Source organism: Mustela nigripes, chromosome 1, assembly GCF_022355385.1.
Source record: "Mustela nigripes isolate SB6536 chromosome 1, MUSNIG.SB6536, whole genome shotgun sequence".
Lineage (NCBI taxonomy): Eukaryota > Metazoa > Chordata > Mammalia > Carnivora > Mustelidae > Mustela > Mustela nigripes.
Genome location: NC_081557.1, coordinates 3,576,447 through 3,601,346, shown reverse-complemented (window position 1 = coordinate 3,601,346; position 24,900 = coordinate 3,576,447). Strand labels below are relative to the sequence as shown.

Genomic DNA, 24,900 nt, shown 5'->3' with positions numbered 1-24,900 from the left:
CTGGTCACAAGCAAGCATGGTCCTGCAGTGCCGGACTTCTCAGTGCCTTTACAGGCAATGTGTACTGAGAACCTCCAAGAGCAGGTAGCCCTTAGCCAATGGATTTGGCCTCGGAATCCTTTTGTGATAACTACTGACACCTCACAGCGCACAAGGTGCTGGGAATCACTGAAAATAAGAGAAGCATAAGAGAATAAGAAACCATCTGAGGTTACCCCAGCCTAGGAAGGCTTACCAAATTCAGCTGTATTTAGTAAGAATCCCGAGGCTGAATCCTCTTGCACTGGCCAGGCAGCGAAGCAGGCTTTTTCCATTTCTGCGTGAAGTCGCTGAACAGAGTTGAGCAGGAGAGCGAGCTGCGGCCACGTGCTGGAGTCCTGTTTCCCCCACTGTCATTGCTCAGGATCCCCGTTTTACTGGGAAAACCAGAGACGTTATCAAAAATCACCTGCCCCGCCGAAGTCAAACCAGAATGTATACTTAGCACTAGATGTCCGCCTGTCTTTGTTAACCTTTAGGAAGGGGAGGAAGCAGAGTCTGCTTCCCCAGTGATGGTGTCTGCTCCGCTGGCCAACCGACCCCCGATTACATCTGACCGTGCTAAATAAACTCATTCATGTCTTTTCCAGTGGCCTGTGTCGCTGGCCTGTTGGCCTCCTGTCTCCTAGGAAGCGTTCCTACTTAAAATTTTTGATCTTCTCCCAGCCCAGTGGAGGCGAGCAGGGAATTCACCCCACATGGGTCCCATCGTAAGGCAGGAGGAGCTGAACCGGAGAAACACAAGAACAAAACCAGAGCCTCAGAGACTGAACAGGTGCCAACCGATGACAGGCATTCTCGAAGGCGTCGGTGGTGAACGCAGGCCCAGGGGACCCTGCGGGGACCCACAGCGGGTCGGGACTCCTCTACCACACCCCCACCCTCTCCCCCCCCAACCATTTCCTCCGTCCTCTCAATTCCCCCTGCAACATTTCACACACGTGCGTGGGTGCGCGCACACACACGAACACACGCGCGCACGCACACACCCACTCTCCGCAGCCTGACCTTGGTGATTTAGGAAGCAAGAGAAACGTATTGAAGGGGTCACTAAGCCAGAAAGAGCTCATGTGTTCCCAGTGACATTCAAATGACCCTGGCCATCAGGAAGATCTCTTGGGATAACCATCCAAACCGGACCGGCCCGTGGCCACCACGCTCTCTTCGAGCCAAAAACAGGCCTTATTCACCCTCAGCTCTGCGATTCCTTCATCCCTTGGCCCAGCATACCTATGCAAAGGCTCTACGGCGTGCAGGACCCCAGGGTGGGGTCGGGAGCCTTCCCATCCTGCCGAGGACACAGATAATCTCTGACACCAACGTCTAGCAAAAACAAATGCCAACAGCAGTGTGCATTACAACTAGGTGATACACAAGACCAGTGGCTTATATTTCCAGATTTTCGAAGCCAGCCAGGAAAGGGCCGAGCCCCACCATCTGTGTGCGAACACAGGAGCAGAGCGTCTGACCCGCCGCTGGGACGGACGGCTGTCTGGGCGGGCTGCGCTCTACGTCTGGTTGCAGGCGGAGGTTTGCAAGTTTATCACATTAATGGTGCCTGAGACCTCGAATCCAAATTACAGGCCGAAGCCACAAAATTGCCTCCCCATCAGAGGCCTCTTGCTGAACGCCTCCACAAACACCAGTGCCCCTTAATCAGGGTCGAGGGGATGGGCCGACGCGCTCAGCTATGGGGCACACGCTCATTTTCCCAATTTTGCGAAGTTCCCGGGCAGTCTCCCTGTAATTTTCCTCTCTCGTCTTTTGAGGAGGTTTTGTGCATCGAAAGCCCAAGTCTACAGCAACAAACACCCACGCTGAGAGCACTGGCCAGAGGCTGGCTCTGCCTCCTGGGACGTCGGAGTGGGCTAGCTGGTGGCCCCGGAGCTCCAATGTGGGGCCCCTCGGCAGGGGGAGCCTCTGTGCTTTCCTGACTTCCAGGAACTGCCTTTGCAGACAGACTCCCCCCACCCCCATCCCCGCCCCACAGCCCACCTCTCAGAGCTGGTTTTCCAAACTCCAAACCTCCCGAAAGAGGTCTTCCCTGGGAGGCCAGCCACATGCGGTCTCTCCTGCCCGGAGCTCCTGGGAAGGTTGGGATGGTGGTGGGTGGTGACAAGTGGGTCACTTTGTAGGACGTAACTCCCACCCAAAGCACCCAGCGGACTGAGAGGTGCCCACCGTGGGAGCCGAGGGGGGGAGCTGAACACGGAGCGGCTTTCCGAAGAGTCTGCCTTGCAGCTGCGTCTTGCTTGGAAGGCCCAGGTGCGATGCCCTTGGGAGCAGGGGACACCCTTGCACAGGGCAGCTGAAGGTCAAAGGCAGAGTGGAGGGACCCCCAGGATGAGTGGGAGGTAGGGGAGAAGCTGACGCACATGCGGTCTGGGAATGGGGCCGATGATCATAGCAGGTGGGCTTGGGGACACACTGAGGGCCCCTGAGCACAGAGTGGCATCGTAAGGGAGAGTCCTCAAGTGCGTCAGGCAAGGCAGTGGGGAGAGGCAGCAGACACGCACAGAGCCCGGTGACTCTAAGAGTCACAGGGGGCTCTACTCTACCGGGCAGTTCTAGAGCAATCTTGGCGTTGAGTGATGTCAGTGTTCCAGCTCAGTTCTCCTCCGGTTCTGTGCTGGCTGTTCTGGGTCTCGGCTCCACACAAATTATAGAATCAGTCCGTTGACACTAGCAAAACAGCTCGCGGGGACTCGGAATGTCACTGCCCCGGACGTGCAGACCACGCCGGGGAGAGCCAACATCTGGTCAACGCGGCGTCTTCCCGTGTGTGGACGTGAACCTCTTGTTCCTTCATTTAGTTCTCTCGTACCATGCATCAGAGTTCGGAACTTTTCGCCATGTAGATCTTCCACGTGTCGTGTCAGACGTACTCCTAAGTGTTTCGCTTTGAGGGGGTGGGGGTGGGTGCTCCCGTAAGGGGAATTACGTTTTTAATTTCAAATTCCACTTGTCCATTGTCGGTACAGAGAAAAGCCACTGACCTTCGTGTGTCAAGCTCTCACACAGCCTGCAACTCTGCCACGTGCTCCTGCGCTCCAGGCCACGACCCAGATGTTTCCCACATCCCTTCCACTCACAGCCCCCGGCTGGGACTTGGTCTCGGGGCCGCCCCAGCCGCGGGGGAGGCCGGGAAGTGTAGTCGTTGGCTGAGTAGTGAGCGCCCCGAAAAGTTCCGTGTCTGCGGGAAGGAAATGAGTATCAGAGGACCCGGCATGGGACCTGCCACAAGACCTCTGTGCGTGGCCCCTCCCATGCGATGCTGCCGCCGCCGCCGCTTCTGGTGCGGGCTGGGGCGCGCTCTGGGCCTGGCCCGTCAAGGCATCCTTGTTTGATCTACAGCAGTAACGCCGCGGTCAGGGAACACACGTCTCCCAAGCGCTGCACGAATCCTGGGAGAATTCAGAGGGCTCTGTCCTCCACACCAAGGGAGGACTGAGGCTCTTTTCCACACCAGCCCAGCCGGCCGCAGACGGGAGCGCGTTTCCCAGTTGAGCCGCCTCTGGGGGTTCCCTCTGGCACCTCCTCCTGCTTGCTGTCGTATGCCATCTTAGGAGGAAAAACCTGGGCTTCTCCGGCTCCTCCGCGGTCACCACCCGGTGCCAGAAGGCCTGGCCTTGCATTTCCAAGCCATTTCCAAGCCGTGTTTACCCGGAGGGCCCGGGAAACTCTACCTAAGACACCAGCCTTCCAGTCCTCTGTCTGCCAGAAGAGAGGTCGTGTGAGAGTTGAGGGGGACACTTGGGGGCTGGTGCCTGAGGAACCCCAGGAGTCAGGATCAGGGGTCCAAGGACAACCACGGGGGCCGGGGGACACTGGAAAACAGCTCGGTGTCCCCAGCATCGTATCTGGTCAGATTCATTTTTGGGGTTATAAAACAACATTTGTTCATAAGAGAACACAGCACGCAGACTATAAAACTAGAATACAGAAGGAAGGGGAAAGAAATCATTCCTATCACCCCAAAAGTCCCAGCTCCGTCCAACCTGTCCTTTGTCCTAGAAACCAGCAACGTCTGTCCTATGGTTGATGACGTCCATACACGTTTGTAGCTCGCCTTTTGCCCTTAATCTTCTTCCATCCTCCGAACATACCATAAGCTACTGTTCCCGGCTAGGGGACATGAGCGTTTCAAGGGCGACTCTTAGAGAAATGAACTTGGCATTGATGGGGCAGGTCTCGCTGCTGCTGGCGAGCGTGCTCAGCCCTAGGCGCCCTCCCCATCGAGTTTTGGTGGCAAGCAAAAAAATCAGCATTGGTGGATTTAAGTAGAAAAAGAAAACCAGAGAAAACAGGCAACAATTGGGGAGGTAGGACAGCCTGAGTCGCACCCACGCCACACCCCACGCCCTGCCCCAGGAGGCCCCTGGACCACTCCCACCCTGGACTCTGTGGCATAACTGACATCGCCCAGACCCCACCACCAGACCCTGTGACCTCGGCTGGAAAGCCCTAACCCAGTGGGACAGGACAGAAACAGGCCCACACTTGCACGCTCACCGGACTTAGGACAAAGTTACCACCATCGAGCTAGAGAGAAAGGACAGTGCTTCTTAGAAGCGGGGCTGGCTTCGGTGGATATTCACATGGAAAAAAAGAAGCCTTGACCCTCACCTCAGAGCAGGCACAGCTCAGCTTCAGGTGGACTGTGGCCCTGGAAGTGAGGTGAAGCAACGGGCCTGCTAGCCTCTCCCACTGCGCCCAGGGTCCCCACCTGTGCCTGGAAGCCCCGCCCGGGTCCACGAGCCTCCGGGATGGCCTCTTACGTCATTAATGTCCTTGTGCAGTTCCCGCGCGCACGCGCGCACACACACACACACACACACACACTGTTCTAGGATTGGTCTATGTGAGCAACAGCATGTGGTAGAGTGAGAGCATGTCACTCTCATGCGGACAGCACGGAAGGTGGGCTGTCTCCGTGGTGGGCTGTCTCCGTGCTGCTCCGGGAGCAGCTCAGATCACCTGTGCGGGAGCACCAGGACCTGTGGTGGACTCTCCCACAGGCACGTGAAGGCGCACCCCGCACCGAGCCCCCCGGAGCCGGATGGCTTGGCCATGCTTCTCCTAGATCCCTGACCCGCAGACACCACGTAAGAGTCACTTCGCTTGTTTGATGCTGACGGTTGCACTCGTTTGTTCGGCAGCAGTAGCTAACTAATACACACATGCACAGCCCAGGGCAGGTTCTGGGGCGGGGTGGGGGGTGTTCCTGCTCCCCAGCCACCAGCCATTGCCCTGCTACAGGACTCAGTGCCAGGTGTGGGGGGGCTGGGGGCCATGTCCATGTGTTCCGCTGGAAGGCAGGCTCCTGGGGAGCAGGAATGGTGCCTATTCTGGGCGGAAGCCCCAGGAATGGGGAAGACAGAGGCACACGGCAGGTTCACTTGAATCCTCTGCTGGCCCCAGAGGGACCACCTTCTCCAGCTGCCCCGCCCCTCGACGAAAGAGGAGACTCAGGTCCCCGAGTTGGTAAGATATGCTGGAGGGAAGGGAGGAGATTGGGCTCCCATCTCCACTGAGGTGTGGGAATGTCCGTAGCTTTCTGATGTCACGGTACCTGCTCTTCATACTGCTCCAGAGCCAGGACGGAGAACACGCATCAGGGGACCGACAGGGCCAACACACCCCCAACTCCCTAACCACAGCGGGGCTGCGGCCACATGCGCTCTGTCCCAGGGCGAGTCAGCTGCCCTGGGCTTCCTGCAGAGACTGAGAATGGGAAAACGTCTGGAAGCATGGCCAAGAGGATTTTCTCCTTTTACAGGCTGAGCCCCGGGTTATGTCTGGGGTGCTAAAAGCATGGGTTGAGTCGGCAGGAGTCAGAGCCGAGGCCTCGCAGATGCCTGAGCCAGGGTCGCCGGCAGTGTCCCCCCTCCCTGCTGTCTTCACAGAGCATGGACCTTCAGGCGGCGACTTAGGACAGTGCGCTGTTCTATGGAGGCTCTTACATCGGAGAAAAAAATCTCCCCTTAACAAATGCCCGTGGTTCCAGACTTGGTGAGCTCCCTGCTGAAGGACTAGGAGGAGAGCCCAAAGGACAGACAAGGGCGAGGCGGGAGGCGGGAAGAGCTCAGAGATCCTCTCCGGAAGGTCTCCTGGGTCCTGGGGAGCTAAAGCCCCAAGGTCTTCCCCCAGGCGAAGGTGCTCAGAATGGGCCTGGCCACACGGGACGTGGGAGAGCATCCGCACAAAACCTTGCTCACAAGTGCCCACAACAGCGTGATTCCCACAGAGGAAGGGGAAGAGGAAAACCCCCCGACTGCCCTTGGGCACGGGGCTTCGTTCCGGGGGGACGGAAGGGTTCTACAGGTAGATCTGGGCGATGGGCGCGCACCTCTGGGAATACACTGAAAACCACTGGCTTGTTCCCTCTCAATGGGTAAACTTGACGCTGCTGAAACTGCATCTCAATAAAGCCGGGTTTTTTTTTTTATTTTTAAGATTTTATTTATTTATTCGACAGACAAAGATCACAAGTAGGCAGAGAGGCAGGCAGAGAGAGAGAGGAGGAAACAGGCTCCCCGCTGAGCAGAGAGCCCGATGTGGGGCTCCATCCCAGGACCCTGGGATCACGACCTGAGCCGAAAGCAGAGGCTTTAACCCACTGAGCCACCCAGGCGCCCTTAAAGCCATTTTTAAAAAGTGAACCTTGCAATCCCCAGGCACTTTGTCATTCGCCTCTTGCCCCCACCCACCCCCGACCTCCCTATTTTAGACTCAGAGCCAACAGGTATCCCAGCCCCACCGTGGCCACAGGATCCTGCTGGCCTCGACTTCTCCATCTGTAAAATGGGGATAAAGGGACTGTCCCCAGAGCGGCTGTGAAGGTGCAGGCGGGGCACTCGGTCAGCAGCTGTCACAGCCCTGCTGTCCCCAGTCCCAGCCGCCTGCCCCAGCTCTGGGTGAAGCCCGGGCAGGAGAGGAGCTGCTTCCCAGGGCGGGCGCCTCACGTGCCCAGCTCCTGGCCTTCCCGGCTGGCCCTCCGCACCCTCCGGCCTCCTCACCTTTCATTTCTTCTTTCCAAACGGCCTATTTCTAGGACCTTGAAACCCATGTGGGAATTCTCTGGGGGCGGGGAATCTGGGTGGCCAGGAACTCAAGGTGGGTTCGTGGGGTGGGTGAGACCCTGGAAGGGGGGTTGTCTTCTTGGGGCCTCCCACCCCCTATGGGGGATCTCACACTTGCAGTTGTGAGTCTCACCTGGGAAGCCACAAGGTGATCCAAGACTTGCCACCTTTCGACAACTCCAAAAACGGCAGAGGGAAGATCCTCACCCTGTACAGAGCAACGAAAGGAAAACCTTCCCTTTGGCTGGAAGAATGTCAACGCTGCTTGTACAAGCCTTTGATTTTCAAAATAAATGGGAAGGCGAGTTGGCTGGGTCCTAGCGAAGGAGGTGTGCCTCACGCCCACTCACGGGTCCTCCGGGGGCTGGATTCAGGGGGGTCTTTGCTCCTGAGGATGGCTCCCTGGATTCCGCTCCCCTGATTTGTTTAATCTCTGCGGAGACCCTGCCAGGTCTGCACTGTCATTCCGTGTGTTTTGCAGGTGAGGGAACAGAGGCTCAAAGGTGGGGAGGTCACACACATGGGCCGCGGTCGAGCTAGGACTAGGAAGAAGTGTTTCCAGAGCCCACACTCCATACCCCTTTGCCTTCGAGCTAGCCAAACCCCGGCAGACTCTTAGCTCAGACTCTTAGCTATTGAGGGAAGTGTAGACCCTGCCCTGTCTCCCCTCAGGGTTTTCTCTGGAACATTCTCTCCTCCCTCTTTGCCTGCTCATTCTCTACGCTTCCGCATTCCTGGGTGAAGCCTTTCTCTTCACCCCCATCAGAAAGCTAGTGGCCATCAGACCGCTCAAACTTCCACTGTTGACCTCTGAAGGGGAGTGAGCAAGGCAAGGACCAGAGTAGCTTACAGAAGGCACCTGCCAAATTGGCCATGAACTCCCATGTAAAGCAGCATTCCGTGTGTTATTTCTCCAGTGTCTATGGGAAGCCCTGGAGCACGGAGACCGTAACTCAGTCATGTTTGGGGCCCGACTCCCTGCCCCTCAACAGCTCATAAGGCCTGATTCAAACCAAACACAGGGATTTTCACACCCCATGTTTCCCCCTCTCCCTAGCCCTAGTGGGCTGAACAGTGTCCTCCAAAAAGCTGTGTCCACCTCCTAACCACCAGAGCCTATGAATTTGACCTTATTTGGGAAAAACAAAGTCCTCACAGATGTGATCCAGTGAAGGATCTTGAGATGAAATCATCTTGGGTCATTCGTGTGGGCCCTAAACCCAACAGCCAGTGTCCTCATAAGAGACAGGAGGAGAGAGTACACAGAGAGGAGCGGCCACATGAAGACAGAGGCAGAGGCCAGAGGGCTGTGTCCACCAGCCCGGGGGACCCCGAAGCCCCTGAGGCTGGAGGAGCAGGGCGGACCCTTTCCCGGTGCCTCCAGAGGGAGCACAGTCGTGCATCCTGATTTTGGACTCTGACTTCCAAACTGTGACAGAACAAGTATCTGTCATTCTAAGCGTCCCCCCGTGTGTGGTCCTTTGTCCCAGGGGTCTCCTCGGGGCCAAGGAGGGGTTGAGGCTCCAGGTGCAGGGTGAGCACTCCGCTGGCCCACCCCGCCTCACTCCTTCTCTCTGGCATTGGTCAATCTTCAGTGGCCGTCGGGGCTGGATGTAATACTGAGTTCCTTACTTAGGACTCAGCTCCAGGTCCTAATCCCACTGCCTACCCCAAGGACTTAGAAGCCCTTCCCCGAACCTCTAGCCTCTCCAGGTCTCCCTACCATCTCCCAAGTCATGTGGCTGCCCAGGCGCCCCCATGAGTTGGCCCCCCCGCCCCATAGGTAGGTACCACCTCCACAATGGCAGGTCCTAGGGCCCTCTCTCCCTATGAGGCTAAATGTTTAAGCCGGGCCTCCCCAACCCTCCCCGCCCCCCTCTCACTGGAGCAAGACCCGTAGGCTCCCAGGGTCAGGTTCAAGGCTTCCTGAGAGTTGCACCTGTCTGTTTCCAGCCCTGTCACTGACCCACACCTTTGGACAGTTTCCCTTGGGATCACCCCCCCACCCCCTCAAGTAGAGAGTGGCTCCTTCTGTGTGATAGGGTGACAGGTACAAGTTCTGGTCACCCAGAGACCCGAGCAGCGCCGTAGGGTAGTGGCCCTCTTGGACCCAGCCAAAACCCCCTACTTTATATCTGTCCCTCACCCTTGCATTGACATTTGTGCCCTTAATTAACGTCCTTATCTTTTTTTTTTTTTTTTTGGTGAGAGCGTGCCTGCAGGTGTGTGTGAGCAGGTGGAGGGGCGGAGGGAGAGGGAGAATCTGAAGCCGACTCCACGCCTGAACATGGAGCCCAAGGTGGGGCTGGATCTTACCACCCTGAGATCACGACCTCAGCCCAAATCAAGGCTCTGATGCTCAACCAACGAAGCCACCCCAGGTGCCCCAGTGCACTTACTTTATAAAGAAACCTTTTGGCTTGGGTGGCTCAGTGCGTTAAGCCTCTGCCTTCAGCTCAGGTCCTGATCTCAGAGTCCTGGGATTGAACCCCGTATCGGGCTCTCTGCTCAGCAGGGAGCCTGCTTCTTCTCCCTCTCTCTTCGCCTGCCTCCCTGCCTACTTGTGCTCTCTCTCTGTCCAATAAATAAATAAAATCTTAGAAAGAAAGAAAGAAACCTGTTTACTCCTTTTCCAGGTTGAGAAGGAAGAAGGGAAACCTAATGTTCAACTTTTTTTTTTTTTTTTTTAATCTAAAAATACACTGGATGATTTAAATCTCACCCGCACAGACAGCTCAGGAGAAGCCAGCAAATAAAAGCAAGTTTGTAGACTAGAAAGTCATTTTTTCAAGAAATTCTCTTTCTGGTAACAAACTGAAAAATGTGTAATCAATTCCACACACACCGCGCCTCTCATGGCCTTCATTCTGCGCAAGAACCAATACATGAATGAACACATCGAGCGGACGTGACATACACCAGGGCTTCCTGCTAACCGCTTCGCACGTACTACCTTAATTACTCTGCTCTGCGGCCTTGGAAGAGGGCAGTCACACCCCATTTCGCAGATGAAGACAAAGATCTACCCCAGAACACAGAGCTCCTGGGAGACGCAGGTCCCGAGGTGATACTCCTGACAGTGCACTTGAACCCTGAAAGAGGCACAGCCTGGGGGCTTAAACAGCGGACATCACGGTTCTCAGCAGTGTGAGCCCAGATAAGGTGCCTCAGTTTCCCCACCCGCCCAGTGTGTTCTTGGGGGTTTGTTTAGAAGATTAAATGCATGACAACGACGAGCTTGGGGTTGGGGTGACTCGTAGGAGTTGTGAGAAACGAGGATGGGTCCGTGAGCGGAGGCTCGCTCTCCAAACCCTGCAATAGCCCAGGTTCTGAGCAAATGGGCAGGGGCCTGTGTCGCTGTCTCGCCGCAGGGCGGTGGGGGGGGTCCGGTGCTGTACCACGTTTCTGTGTCCTCACGGAGATCCTCACGCGCTCCGGCGCGGCGAGTGCGCGCCTTCTCCAAGCCTTACGGTAAGCGCGGCGCGCAGAGCAACCACGTGGCGGCGGAACCGAGGCCGGGCGGGAATGTGCGGAATGCGCCGCGCGGCCACGCGCTGCTCCGGAGCCAAGACCCAGGTTCCCGCGGCGCGCGCCCTTGGCTCCCGACTCTCCCTAATCCGACCGCACCCCCAGTCCCTGCCGGACCGCCCGGGACACGTGGGAGTAGGTCGAGTCCCGCGCAAACAAGCCCCCTGGCGGGGTCTGGGGACCGAGCGCGGCGCATCGGGCTCCTCGGACTCCGCAAGCCCAGAACTCCCCAGAGGGTCCAAACCCGCGGCCGCTGCCACCAATCCAGACGGCACGAGGCGAGGGGACCTAAAAGCAGGGGTGTAGGGCGTTGGGTATGCCACCCCTCTCCCTGCACCTGGATAAGAATTTCCTTTCCTTTTTCCCTCTTGGCAAGTGTCTGGAGCCCCAGAACTCGGAGGTTCCCCATAATAAAGAAACGGGCCGTCCCCCCGGCCATTCCCCACCCCCAACCCCCAAGGCCAAAGCGAAGGATGGAATAGCTCTCGCTTTCGGGCATTCCAAGGGCACAAAAAGCAGGCACGAGGACGTGGTTACATCCCAACACAGCCTCGGGGAAAGCGCGGGGATGGGGAGGGAGTGACCAATCCTCCCGGCGAATGAGGGGGCGTCGAGCCCTAACCCGGAGGCGGGGAGTAGGGGGTGGGGGCGGGGAACATTGCGGGGGCCCGAAGGGTCTTAGTACGGGCTCTTCTTGGGGTAGGTCCGGCTTCAGCTAGCCAGCGGGCTGGGTACCGAGCCCCTCCACCCACCCACGCGAGTCTCTGCAGGGGTGCTCCGCGCGCTCGCTGGGGGCGGGGTCTGTTCCTCCTCCGGTAGGCCGCAGCCCAACTTGGCCCAGGGAGACACGGATGGGACTTGGCCTCCTAGGTCATTACCCCCCACCCCCAACCAATTTCTTTGCTTCGGTTGGAGGTGGTTATCTGCTCGGTCCGGGCGCCCATTCCACGGCACTTGGCTAGAGACGGGCCAGGGACCTGAGCCAAGAGGCCAGGGAATTCCTAGCGAATTGGGGGGTTTCATATTGCTCCGGACACCAGGCCATGCTTTTTGAGGGACGAAGTTCAAGGAGTCAGATGTTTTCACCCCTAAAAGTGCACCTTCTCCCTAGGGAAACCAGAGGCGTTGTGAGCCGCCGCCCCCCTCACCCCCGGCACCACCTGTTGGGGTTTGCTATTTAACTCCGGGCACACCTTGCCCACGGCCCTCCGAGCTCGGGGAGGAGGGTCCCCTCCTCGCGTCCTGCCAGGCCGACGTCGGGGGCTCGGGCAGGGAGTTGGTCTGTGCGTGGCTGAAATTAACTGATCAGGGGCGAAAACAAGTCCGTAGCTTGGGACGGCGGGAGGTACGGCTGCCCCTGTTCCCAGCGTGTGGCTGTCCCTGGTGGGCGCCGGACCCAGAGCTCGTCCCGACGCTCCCCGCAGCTTTGGAGCGCCAGAAGCCCGCCGGGTGCAGCCCTGGCGGAGATACTCAGCGCGCGCGCCCCCAGGAGGCCCGCAGGGTGGGGGAAGGGGAGGGGACCCCAGCGCCCTGGGACCCCGTAGCCCGCATTCGGAAGTTTTCCTGAGCGACTTAATGGCTGTCCTTTCCAGTCGCCGCCAGGTATGCGGCTGCAGGTGACCCCATCTGGGTGCGCCCCCTCCGGTCCCGTATGGGGTGGGCGGCTGCGGGAGGTCCAAGTCGGTAGGAGATCTCCACTGGGGCCTGCGCCCCTTCCCCAAAGCCCCCCGCGGGGCGGGGCGCAGCCGCAGTGCGCGCAGGGGTCGGCGCCGCGGCGGGCCGGTTCCTGAATGAACGCGCTCCCTTCCCCCGCCTGAATGAAGGTTCCCACAGCCAGGGATGGTGGCAAACGCGCCTGCCGCGGAATTCGCCCTCTCGGGGCCGGGGATCCGCCCCGGCCGGCCGCGGTCTCCCCCGGGAACGGGTGGGCGGCAAGGAAAGCGGGAAGGTGATTTAAGTCACTTTCGGATTTCCTTTCCAACCGACGCAGTGCCTTCCCGATCGGGTCGCTGGCCCTTTGTCTCCAAATAGTCACCGAGAAATAAGCGCGGAGCACTTTAAACGAGCCCAGAACTCGCAGGTCCTGTCTCGTGGCGAGTTTTTAAAAGGCGGTGCAAAATTAACGCTGCTGCAGAAAAGTTTTTAAGACTTGCTTTTCTCTTTGGAAAAAAATAAAATAAAAACGCGTCCTCGGCTCTCCTAGGAGCAGCCGCCCACGAGGGCCCAGGGCCGGCGGCTCCCTCTGCAGCTCCAGGGACGCGTGTCTGGGCTCCCCGGGGTGGGGGCTGGGCCGCTGGCGCTCCCCGCCAGGCCCCACATTCCTGAGCCTCCCCCGAGGGTTCCTGGACGGCTCTTCACGCTCGCCCGCCGGGCTTGCACTTTTGCGCCCGTCCCTGAGCGGGGAAATCAACGAAGTTCCTCGTCGAGATCTGCCCGGTCCGCCTAGTAACAGCGCCGCGCCCCCATTGGCTCATGCTAATTCCAGTTTCCTCCGTCTTTCTCCGGGCTAGGGGGGAGCTCCCTCCCGGACCCGGAGCCCGTCTGGCCGCAGTGGGCGAGCCTCTTTATGACCCGCCGCCCCTCGCCGTCGCCGGCCGGGCCGGGCCGGGCCGGGGGCGCCCGCGGGGCTCGGGCCCCTCGCCCCGCGGGGCAGCTGCCGCCCGGCGATAGCGCGCAGTCCCATAAATCATCGGGGCAGCCGCCCGGTCGGGATTTTATGAATGAAAAAGCAGCCGGGCCGCCCTCGTGCGCGGGCTGCTGCTGCCGCGAGGCGCTCGCGTGGGTGCCCGGGGAGGGGGACACGGCGGTGGGCGCTCCTGCTCGGGCCACCCACCGCTTCCGAGGCGTGAGCCGGGGGTAATTGCCCTGCTGGACCCGGAATTTCAGTGACCCTAATTCCCGGCGGGGGAGGGGAGCGCGAAGAATCAGCCCTGCGAGGGGGGTGTCTGGTCTCGCTGCGCGCACCCTTGCGAAGGGGAGGGGGCTTTTCCCTGCGTTTTGAATCTTTACTGTTAGGGGTTACGGCGGTTTGATGACCCTAAACTGTATTCGGAGGGAAGTAAATGAATAGTCTTCTTAATTGGGGGCAAGCAATGTAAAAACTCAACAAAAGTTAAGATTGGGCAAAACATCCTTTTATTTAAAAAAAAAAGAAGGCACCAAAGACAAAATTTTTAAAAACCCACTTTTCTGTATTCTTTTATTTGCCTCTTAAGGTAGCGATAACATTGGGTTCCCTCTTGTATAACCACTAATATACATAGATTTTTTAAAAACCAGATCAATAACACCCATTTCTTTAACTTACAATTGTTCTAATTTTTGCCGGCCCCCGCCTTCCCCCCCACAGGCTCACGAATGCAGCCCCGGGCTAATTGAAAAGGTGCTGAGATGTCCACACCCCCCGACAAAACCAATTAGGAAGCTTCCGGTGGTCTTGTCAGAGGCGAGAGAAGCGACTAATATTTCCAGCGATTAAATTTATTTTTTTAATTAAAAAGTAAGTCAGGACAGAGACCACTGCTTTGCAGTCTTCCATTCAAGGCGTCTTCCTAACTCTTAAATTGCCGGGATGGGGGTCGAGGGCTGGGGGCGATCGGAGACCCCTGGAAGGTGGCATTGGCCAAGGTAGGAAGGCGACCCGCAGATCCCCCAGGCGAGGAGGACAGGATGAAGGAAAGGCTGGCCACCATCTTGGGCTGCTGTTGGAATTTTCGGGCATTTATTTTATTTATTTTACTTTTTGAGCGAGCACATGCTAGGCTGAAACCCCTTTATGGCTTAGGGATATCCCCTCCGGCATTTGCAACGACCACCCCCCCTCCGGCGCGGGAAAGAAGCCTCCAGCAGGGTCACGGACTCTGCTCCGCGTCCCTGAGTGCTAAGTGGTTCCTGAAATTTACACGTGTTAATGAAAATGAAAGAAGATGTACACTTGAGGTCCCTTGGCCGCCTCTCCGCCCGTGGGTGCCCCCGTGGCGTTTTCGGAAATGCGCCCATTCTCCCGGCTCGGATATAGGGTGTCTCCGAGCCCCAGCGTGCCCCCTCCATGCGGTCTCCCCCGGCTGCGTGTGGCCTGGCCGCCCCCCACCTCACTTGTCCCCTCTGCAGAGCCACCTCCACCCACCCCCCCGAATCCCGGGGGACCCACTCGGGGAGGGCGGACACCCCTGCACCCCTCTTCCCCGGCGGGGAGAAAGGCAGCCTCGGGCGATTTGCATTTCTATGAAAACCAGGCTTCGGGGCAACTCCGCCGCGGGGCAGGCGCGGCGCCTCCGGGATGGCTTTTGGGCTCTGCCCCTCTCCGCTCCCCGGCGCTCCGAGCCCGCGCCCCCCCCCCCCGCCCCCCCCCCCCCCCCCGCCCGCTCCCATTCTCTGCCGGGCTTTGATCTCTGCTTAACAACAGTAACGTCACACGGACTACAGGGGAGTTTTGTTGGAAGTTGCAAAGTCCTGGAGCCTCCAGAGGGCTGTCGGCGCAGTAGCAGCGAGCAGCAGCGTCCGCGCGCTCCGGCGAGGGGCAGACGAGCTCGAGGGAGCGCGGGGCAGCTGGAGCCAGAGCCGAGCGCGCAGCGACCCGGGACCCACCGCCGTCCCCAGGCCCCCCAGTAGAGCCCCAGCCATGGCACACCAACTCTTATGCTGCGAGGTGGAGACCATCCGCCGGGCGTACCCCGATGCCAACCTCCTCAACGACCGGGTGCTGCGGGCCATGCTCAAGGCGGAGGAGACCTGCGCACCCTCCGTATCCTACTTCAAATGTGTGCAGAAGGAGATCCTGCCGTCCATGCGGAAGATCGTGGCCACCTGGATGCTGGAGGTGCGGGGCTTCGGGCGGCTCTTTAGGACTTTTCCTGCAACTTGTTGCCCAAACCCACATTTCTCTGCCGCTCGTCTCCCTCCCTTCTCTCCCACCCCAACTTTTAAGTTTGCCCGGGGGTTGCTAGGAATCGCGTTTTCAAAATATCTAGATATTGTGGGTATTTTTATTTTATTTATTTATTTATTTATTTTTTTACGAAAATGCGGTGGGGGGTGGGGTCGTTTGAAATTCCCTATCCTGGCGGGGGTAGTCTGGGACAGCGGTCGGGGAGGGAACCCTTCGGGGAAAACCAGTTGCCGGGGGCACCCCGATTGACTCGAGGGTGCGGGCCGGCGGCCTGGGCGCCCTTTGTGGCCCCCGCCTGCGCCCGAGCCCCCGCTGCGCCTCCTCTCCTGCTACACTGCCGCGGGCCGCCTGCTCCAGGGGGAGGGGGCATAGATTTGATTTTTCAATTAATATCCATGGACACGTATGCAAGGGCCGCTCGTGCCAGTATTATGCGCCATCTTTGTTCTTTTATTGCAAAGCAAAAGTGTTTATTAATAATTGGGGGCAGGGTGGGGGCGGGGAGCGCCCGGCGAGGCGCTGGGGCCGCCGCGAGGGGCCGCGCGGCCGCGGTGAACCGGAGGGAGGGGCGCGGGGACCGAGCGCGGGCAGCTTGGGGGGGACCCCGCTCGGGAAGAGGGGCCCCTTTGTTCAAGCTGCAAGTCCCGGGGCGCCCCGCACGGCCAGCCTGGGCCGGAGAGCACGCCGAGCTGCAAGGTCGCGTGGCCCCCAAGACGCTGGGGATTGACCCTGGCCTGCAGGGGTCTCAGCTTGGGGGACCTGTCTGGAGCGAGCCGGCGGCCCGGGGCACACTTTCAGGCCTTCGGCGGGCGCCCGGGGTACTCGCAGATATTTTAAAATAATTTTTGAAAGTGCGGCGTGGTGCCCTTGCGAGAGGGAAAAGGCGCCCGCGCCCAGGGGGAAGGGGGGCCCCCGAGTTTGAATTCCTAGGGCTCTCCCCGGAGCCTCCAACGAGCTCTCGACCCCCGGCCTGGGTAAAGGGCCGCCCGAGGGTCATTTTCAGGGGTTTTTTATGGACCCAGTTATTTTTTTTATATTTTTAAATATTTTTTGAAAAGATGACGTCTGGGGAAATGCGGCGCGGCGGCCTGGGACGCCACCTTTGTGTCTCGCAGGCGCTGTGAGCACGGCGCCCAGCCCCGCGGCCCGCCCCGCGGCCCCGCACCCCATTCGGGGCGAGCCCCGGCCCGGCGGGCCCCGGAGCACCCACGCGGGCCGGGGTCCCCGCGGCGGGCCGCCCGCGCGCGGCGCACGCCGCCAGCCGTGCCCACTCCCGCCCCCACCGTGCCAGCCTCTTGGGGACTTTCCCTTTCAGTTTCGGGCTGGGTGGGCACTGGGGACACGCGGGGGAGGGGGCGCGGCAGCGGCGGCTTCAGCCGCCCCCCACGACCGACCCGCTGCGCGCTCGGGACCGGCCGCCCGGGCACGAGCTGGGGTGGGGGGCGCGGGGTCCCCGCGGAGGGGGCCCGGCGGCGGCGGTCACGGCGCCCGTGCCCCCCAGGTCTGCGAGGAGCAGAAGTGCGAGGAGGAGGTCTTCCCGCTGGCCATGAACTACCTGGACCGCTTCCTGTCGCTGGAGCCCGTGAAAAAGAGCCGCCTGCAGCTGCTGGGGGCCACCTGCATGTTCGTGGCCTCGAAGATGAAGGAGACCATCCCCCTGACGGCCGAGAAGCTGTGCATCTACACTGACAACTCCATCCGGCCTGACGAGCTGCTGGTAACCTGGGACCCCCCCACCCCCCGGCCCACCCACGCCCCTGGAGCCCCAGGAACCCCCGGGTGGGGGAGGTGCAGAGGGCGGGAGGACCCCCGCAGGCCGATGCCGCACCCTACGCCCCGAGGGCTGGGGGCCACACCGGTGGGGCCCCTTGGGAGGAGCGGGCGGGACCCCCGCCGCCCCCATCCCCAGCGCGCCCCACCACACACGGTCGCTCCGACTCCCACCTCCGCGGCGCCCCTAGCGCGGCCGAAACGCGGGCGGCGCGCGCCCTCTAGCGACGGCGGCGCGGGCAGCGCGCGGCTCACAAGGGCTTGCGTTCCAGGTGTGGCTCTTCTTGGTCCCCACTTGGGCACAGTTGGCTCTTTCTACGGCACCCTCTCTTTTTCGACCTCTGTTGGGGTGGCGTGCTGTCCTCCACTTCCTGGACCCCCAACGTGCCCGGTGCCTTCGCTCCTGGGCCGTGCCCCACGGAGTGGGGGAGGGGGGCCCGGCCCCGCCCCTCTTTTACGCCGGTTCACCCCACTTCCACAGCAAATGGAGCTGCTCCTGGTGAACAAGCTCAAGTGGAACCTGGCCGCGGTGACCCCGCACGACTTCATCGAACACTTCCTGTCCAAGATGCCCGCGGCCGAGGAGAACAGACAGATCATTCGCAAGCACGCGCAGACCTTCGTCGCCCTCTGTGCCACAGGTAGGGCGGCTGGGTCCCGCTGCTCCCCGGCCTCCCTGGGGGCCCTCGCCCCTGCTGGAGGAGCTTCTTGCCCTCTGCCTCCGTTTCCCCGTCTAACGAGCTGGTCCCCAGACCCCTCCTGCTCTAGGAAGTGCTCCTCGTCCCTTGGTTGAGTGCTGGGGCTCGGTGAGGGGCGGTGGGGGGGGTCCCTTCCTGGGTCGGGTCGCTGAGGCTGGCCACAGCCACCAGCAGTGCCTTCGGGATGGGGGTGGATGGTCCGCCAGACTTGGTCACTCCGTGCTGAAAAGGGTTTGCCTTGGCTGCCCAGCCTGCCTTCCCCATCACCAGTCCTTCTCCGTGTCCTCAAGGGGCCCCCTTCTGGCCTCTCCTGGGCTGGGCCACCTGCCAGGGGCGCCTACAGGGGTGGGGAGTCGGCCCACAGGGCCTGCACCACCCAGGTGCTACCAGCGGCCCGCAAAGGAACTAGGCTGCCTGAGGCCCCGCCAGGGGGTGCCTCCGGCCTGCGCAGCGAATCTGAGCGCTGGGAGGGGCTTCAGAGAAGCCTGGGGCTGGGCTGGGGCAGTTGGCAGCGGGGACCAGTCGTCCCTCCCCCTGGTGGGGCTCTGGATGGTCCCTGGTGGCCCCTCCCTGACCCGGCCCTGGCCCCAGCCCCTGGGCAGCGATGGATTCAGTACTGGGCGCAAATTCCCACAGACCCGGACACACGCTGGCCTTTCCTCTCATTTCCCCCAGCCCTTACCCTGACACCCTCTCTCTCTCCCTCTGATCACATGAGGTGGGCAACCCTGCCTGGGGACCCAGGCCCCCGTCCCAGCCAGTTCTGCAGTGGGCTGCCTCTGCTGTCACCTGTGTTTGGGGCTCACCGTGGGCAACCAGAGGGCCACAGGGCATCCATCACTCCCTCTCCACAAGCCGCAGAACCCCTAGTCTGGCACCTCCTGGCACCCTCTTGATGTCAGGGTGCTATTTCTGGCTCAGGCAAGAGTCAGGAAGACTCTGCTGGTCTCCCATCCTCCGCCTCCTGCTCAAGGCGTGAACCCCCTCCTCGAGCCCTTCCAAGTGAGAGGAGTGGGGGACACTGTCGTCCGGATGGATCTGAGGGGTGGTAGCTCTGACCCTGGGGCAGGGCCGGGGAGCCTCCCATCAGCCTCCAGGGGCCAGCCCCACAAGCAGGCAGGGAGGCGTTCTCTGGCTGGGCCGCCTAGGAAGAGAGAGGCCTCTGGAGACGTCCAGGCAGCCTTTTATGGAGCTGAAAGTGGTTCAGAGAAACGGCAGAGTTTCCTGGAGATAATGTAAGGAACAGTTCTCGTACACCCTTCCCCCTATCGCCCCAGGATGGCGGGGGCAGCCCGGAGCTCCCCCTCTCCCAGAACCCCAGGGAAGCGGGGTGTGTAGCCCATGTGCAGGGCTTGGCCGTGCGGGGAGCTGACCTGGCGCAGAGGCTAAGTGGGCTTCAGTGCTGACTCCCCAGCTGCCCTGAGTCGGTGTGTGCGCGCATGGCCGGCCTCTGTCTAAGACTGGGCCCAACAAGCTCCCCCAGCCTGTAGGGTGCAGCCTGGGCCTCCTCTGAGGGAAAGTTGGGGGGGGGCAGCTTCTCCCAGACATTAACTCCAGGGGGTGGGGAACAGGCAGGCCAGGAGGAGAGGGTCACCCGCCCACCCACGTCCTGGGACAGAGTCTCCGGGTCCAGATGCTCGCCTGTGCAGTTCGAACTTCGAACGTAACGGAGATGCAGCCTTGCCCTTGGTCACAAGGACCTCTCACTTTTGAGTGGCTGCTCCGAAACAGGTTGGCAGAGACAGAGGCCTGAGCAAAAGACCCAGAAGATATTTTTGTCCTCGACGGAGCAAGGGTCCCGCTTGATGGTGCCATGAGGGGAGGAGCTCTGTTCTTGCTCTGGGGGGCCCGCAGATTGGGGCTCCCACACGAGTGCACACGTCCCCCACACCTGGTGAACATGTGTATTCATCCGTGTGTCCTGGAGTTTTCCGGACACTGCAGTGGGTTAGGTAAGCAAACGACCAGGGCTGACCACTCATCAGGACTGACGAGTAGGTCTTAGCGCGAGTCCACGACGCCTCTGGGGGTCGCTCTGGCCACAGGCCCGCCTGCCCTGCTCTGCACCCAGCAGAGTGGAGACAAGGGTCAGAGCTTTGGGGATGCAGTTGGGTTCCTCCTCATCTACACACGTAAGCCCTGCAGTGTGCACACACACGCACTCATCTGCCCTGTGCCGTATACACTCATCTACACGTGTGAGCCCTGCACCGTGTGCACACACATCTATACTGTACCATTCACGCATGCACATACTCATCTACACACGTACGCCCTGCAGTGTGCACACACACACACACACACTCATCTGCCCCGCGCCGTACTCGCACACACTCATCTACACGTGTGAGCCCTCCACTGTGTGCACACACATCTACACGGTACCATTCACACACACACATACTCATCTACACACGTAAGCCCTGCACTGCACACACACACCCATCTAACCTGCGCTGTGCACATGTACATGCTCACACATGCACACACGCACACCCTTCCGTGGGGAGGGGGGCTCCAAAAGCAAGCCTGTCCCCAGCTCACCATCCCTTGTGGACGGGAGTCTCAAGGTCCAGCCAAACTAGTTTAGGGACATGGCAATTTCTGTCCCCACCTGACAGGGCCTCAGTGAAAAGCTTTTCATTCTTGGCTCCGGGCTCCCAGACTAGGGAGCACTGCTCCAATGTCAGGCGGGAAGGAGGTGGCTGCCTCTTAAGAAATTTCTTTTTCACGGTATCAGTGGTGGGCTCTGTCGCCCCTCCATGGTGGCTCCCCAGCCCCCCACCTGGCCACATTCCTTTGGCCTGGCCTGCTCTCTGCTCCCCAGAGGAGGGAGCAGACCCTCAGGGAGGGACCCGACCCTCAGGCCCCCCAGGCCCTGGCACTCCGTGCATGGAAAAGGGGACGAAGGGTCTGACAAAGACACCACATGGTCCCCCCCGCCCCAAAATCTGAAATCGGCGGCCATTCCCACCAAAAACTCTTAACTGCCTGCCCCAGAATGGCAGCCCATTGGCCCCGCGCGGCCATTCACACATCCTTACCACTTGCCCAACTTTTCCTGATGAGGGTGGGAGGTGCTGGGGCTCAGCCGAGGGGCAAAGGCAGGGTCTCCCCCCATCCCTCGCTGAGCCGTGCCTTGGGGCAAAGGGGAGGGAGTGCTGGCAGCTGGCAGGTGAGGCAGTGAGAGGATGCTACCTCCGCGGGGTCCCCGGAGGAAGGTCTGGTGGGGACGGGCACCCCATGCCACCATGGGGACCGCTGCCCCCCACCCCTGCACACTCCTGGGAGCCGGTGAGAGCCGTGGGCCCCTCCCAGAGCGTAGACCCGACGAGCCACGCCCCGCCCCTGGGGCCCAGCAGCATATCTTGTTCCGTGTAGTCCGTCACCTTTTTTAATTTTTGTGGATGAGCAACACGTTCTCAAGGCTCAGGTACAGTGATGTCCCTTAACCCTCCCCAGAGGCTCTGCACTCGGACTCTGCCAATGGTGGCTTCCTCTGTTTGCTTTTCCGTTTTCAAGGGAACGTGACAAGCTCATCAGGTGACTCCCAGGCCTGGCTTCTGTCTAGCGCTGGGTCATGCGCTCAGAATCAGCCCAGGCCAGCCGTTGGTGGGGACACACCCTGATGCAGAGCTGGGGCTGGGGACTGCCGGGACCACCGGGTCCTGTGGAGGGTCCCCTGCTCACGGCCCCCTCGCCTCTCTCCTTCTCCGCTGCAGACGTGAAGTTCATTTCCAACCCACCGTCCATGGTGGCAGCCGGGAGCGTGGTGGCCGCCGTGCAAGGCCTGCACCTGGGAGGTTCCAACAGCTTCCTGTCCTGCCATCGCCTCACTCGGTTCCTCTCCAAAGTGATCAAGTGTGACGCGGTAAGTGACTGAGGGCACTGCTCCCGCGCCAGCTGGGCAGGGCCCGTCCCGCACCAGGTACTAGAAACTTCTAGCACATGGGGGCCCAAAGCTACAAGTTCGCTAATGCGAAATGACGTGCTCGCGCCAAGGCCCCCGAAGTGGTGGGTGTGGGGACCATGTGTGGGCCGGGACAGGTGCCGGATTCAGAGGCATGGGACCTGGCCCAAAGCTGCCGGCCTCTCCCTACTCTCCTGCAGCTCCTTTGGAAGGAGAAGCATTTCCCAGAGCTTGCGGGCAGGCCAGGAGGGTCCTTCGGGATTCTGGTGCTCCCAGGGCTCCCAGGGGCAGGCGGGAGCCATACAGCCCTCCCGGGGAGCTGTCCAGGAAGAGGGGCCACAAGGCAGGCCCGGCAATGATCCGTGTGCTAATGGCATGTGAAGTTGGGGCCCAGTGGGGCTTTGTCTGAGCCACAATGCGGATGGCTCGTAAAAGGGAGCTTGAAAGGGCTTCTGTGAGGTCTGCAGATGCAACAATGGCCCGTGGAGACAACCGCGTGTTTTATGGCCCCCTTTGAGTGGCTGCTGCCATTGGAGCCCCAAGCCCGAGCGATTGTGTCTTCCTTCTTCGAGATGCCATTGTTTGATTGCCGGTTCCTTTCTTGTCTTAGAGAAAGAATGAAAATCCCAGTTAGGGAGGGTTGTGGCCTTTACTAGATTAGACCAGCGAGGTTGGCGGGTCAGCTCTCAGCCTCCGCTGGTCTGCCGAGTGGGAGCGAGTCACCGCCCTGCTCTGACCCCAGTCCAGGTCTGGCTCGGGCTTAGACTGCCTTCTGGGGGTCCACCCTCAAGGGCCCTGGAGGCCCTATGGGCCCTGGCAGCCGCCACCCCGCCACAGCATTCAGGAAAGCCCGGCTGTGGAGAGAAGCCTGCCCATCTCCTGCCTGGTGCTGCTGGCTGCCTGGAGGAGACCGCATTCTTACTTCTGTCCTTGCTGGGACTAGGTGGTTCCCAGAGGGGTTGGGGACGCTCCCCTCTCAGTCTCCGTGCTTACTGGGCCTCCTAGAGGAATGGGGTGCCCTGGCCGGCTGCTGGGGGCCAGCGTTGCCCTGTAGCTCACCCTTGGGGAGGGAGACACCACAGACAACCTGGGCACAGACAGCTGCAGATCGGAACCGCAATCACAGCTGGACTGAAATTCGTTATTCTGGTTACCCGGCGACCAGCACAGAGGAGCCCAGGCACGGGAAGCCTGGGCCGCGGAGCCCTGTGTATCCTCGAGCTGGGAGCTGCGTCTGCCCCTCCCCAGAGCTGGCCCCTGGTCACTGGTGTGGCTCTTCCCAGGCCAAAGCTGCAGGTCTCTGGCCACGAGAAGGAGGTTAAGGCCATGTGGCAAAGGGGAGTCCCTTCCTGCACCCCCCCCCCGCCTTCCCCTCGGCCACACAGTCCCCCAAATCCCCAGCGGCAAGTAAACCATTGCCCGGAAGAGCTGCCTGCGGAGAGCCACTGCAGGTGGGCAGATCGGAGCCATCTGGCCTTGGGGCGGGGGCTGGGGGGCTGTGCTGCGGGTTGGGATCGGAGCCCGAGGAAGTTATTAGGAGTCCCTGCGTGCCTCGCTAAGCCTTCTGGGCCTCTGATTCCTCATCTGTCAAACGCTGTTTGCACGTACCCCGCCTGGCTCACTCGCCGTGACAGATGCGGAAGGAGTGGGTAGGCAAGCCCTCCGTGGGAAAAGTGGAGCTCCGTTAGCGGGACGGAGCCCCAGGGGTTCACTCATGACCCTTGCTGGCCTGGAGCCACTGCTTTGGGGCAGAGAACTCCTGTTTGCAGCCCTACCTGGCTGGGAGCTCAGCAGCACTTTCCCCAGGCACGTCCATGGTTCCCCGGTTCCTGGGGGGAAGGTGCAGGTCTGTTTTCCAGGCTGGGCTGGAGACTCTGTGTTCTAGGCTAGAAGCCCAGTGGGGCATGCCGGGAGTTGGGCCAGCAGCCCACCACCTGCACCTCTGAGCTCCTGGGAGAGCCTCCTGGGCGTGGAGACCTAGAGGAGGGCACCGGCCGGACCAGTGCATTCTGGGCCTCGGGCCGCCCAGTGTTCGTCCTCCGCCATGCACGGCCCAACACTCTCGACGGCCATTCATCGTGGAAGGCTGGGTTCACTGCAAGGGCTGATGTGGCAGAGGTTAAGTCCGAAAAGCAGAGTTCAGGGGGCCTCTCCCGGCTGATCGAACAGCATCAAATCGGTCAAGGGCAGCGACGGGGCCGGCAGAACAGCAAGCAGGGATCAGGCTGGCCAGGGAGATGCCAGGCAGGCGGGCAAGGGCATCCCCGTGCACGGAAGATGGCCAGTGGCGCTGTGGCCAAGCGGGGGACCCATGCTGGTCGGTTCTGGAGTTTGGGCAATGGCCCCAAGTTCTCCTTCACCCGATTTGGGGGAGGCAGTGCTTTCCCCCAAAACGGGTAAAATGCTGGTGTTTGGGAGGGGACCGGCCCACAGGCCTCCATCTGAGGACCCCTGTCTCCCGTCTGGCCAGGACTGTCTCCGCGCGTGCCAGGAGCAGATCGAAGCTCTGTTGGAGTCCAGCCTGCGCCAGGCCCAGCAGCAGAGCCTGGACCCCAAGGCGGCGGAGGAAGAGGAGGAGGAGGAGGAGGCCGACCTGGCCTGCACGCCCACCGACGTGCGAGATGTGAACATTTGAGGGGGCGCGCGGCGCGGGAGGGGCCGGCCCCTGGTGCTGCCCTCACAGGACCGGGCTCCTCGGCAGGACCGGTCACCACCAGAAGGGAAAGAGCTTCCTTCTCCTTTCCTGTCGTGTTTTTCCCCCTTTGCTCTTTTTCTCTTCCATCTCTGACTTAAACAAAAGAAAAAAAAGTACCCCAAAAATACTGTCTTTAAAAAAAAAAAGAAAAAGGAAAAAAAAGAGAGGCAAAAAAAAAAATAGTATTTGCATAACCCTGAGCTGGGGGGGGGGGGGAGGTTTGCTACAGAATAGAGGCTCTTCCACCCCTAACGGACTAGATTTTGTGCGGATGTGTTCGCGTCTCTGTC

The 24,900-nt window shown here is 60.5% G+C and overlaps 2 protein-coding genes across 4 annotated transcripts in view; one reads left to right on the top strand and one right to left on the bottom strand.

Annotated features, from left to right (window-relative positions):
• LTO1 (LTO1 maturation factor of ABCE1) overlaps positions 1 to 24,900 on the bottom strand; it is a 112,387-nt gene that overhangs the window by 71,873 nt on the left and 15,614 nt on the right. The window contains exon 4 of one of the 2 annotated variants that reach the window (XM_059399206.1): positions 2,977 to 3,232. The exons of the other annotated variant lie outside the window; for it this stretch is intronic. Coding sequence (XP_059255189.1) covers positions 2,977 to 3,232 — 256 coding nt within the window. Of the gene's footprint in view, positions 1 to 2,976; positions 3,233 to 24,900 lie in introns of those variants that run through there. 2 annotated transcript variants of the gene reach the window in all.
• On the top strand, positions 15,071 to 24,894 carry CCND1 (cyclin D1). Of its 2 annotated transcripts, none has more exons than XM_059399195.1 (5): positions 15,071 to 15,468; positions 17,039 to 17,254; positions 17,789 to 17,948; positions 21,728 to 21,876; positions 24,386 to 24,894. In XM_059399195.1, exons 1-5 carry the CDS (start codon positions 15,271 to 15,273, stop codon positions 24,548 to 24,550), a joined length of 888 nt encoding a protein of 295 aa, XP_059255178.1. In that variant the 5' UTR covers positions 15,071 to 15,270; the 3' UTR covers positions 24,551 to 24,894. The 2 variants fall into 2 exon arrangements, with proteins under 2 accessions (XP_059255178.1, XP_059255182.1); XM_059399199.1 differs by lacking the exon at positions 15,071 to 15,468 and adding an exon at positions 16,253 to 16,355.

Excerpts from the sequence above, each read along its gene's own strand:
- CCND1 (XM_059399195.1), top strand. The coding sequence starts at position 15,271 with ATGGCACACCAACTCTTATGCTGCGAGGTGGAGACCATCCGCCGGGCG. Across the intron at positions 17,949-21,727 it reads CGTCGCCCTCTGTGCCACAG|ACGTGAAGTTCATTTCCAAC; the intron begins GTAGGGCGGCTG and ends TCTCCGCTGCAG. Across the intron at positions 21,877-24,385 it reads AAGTGATCAAGTGTGACGCG|GACTGTCTCCGCGCGTGCCA; the intron begins GTAAGTGACTGA and ends CCGTCTGGCCAG.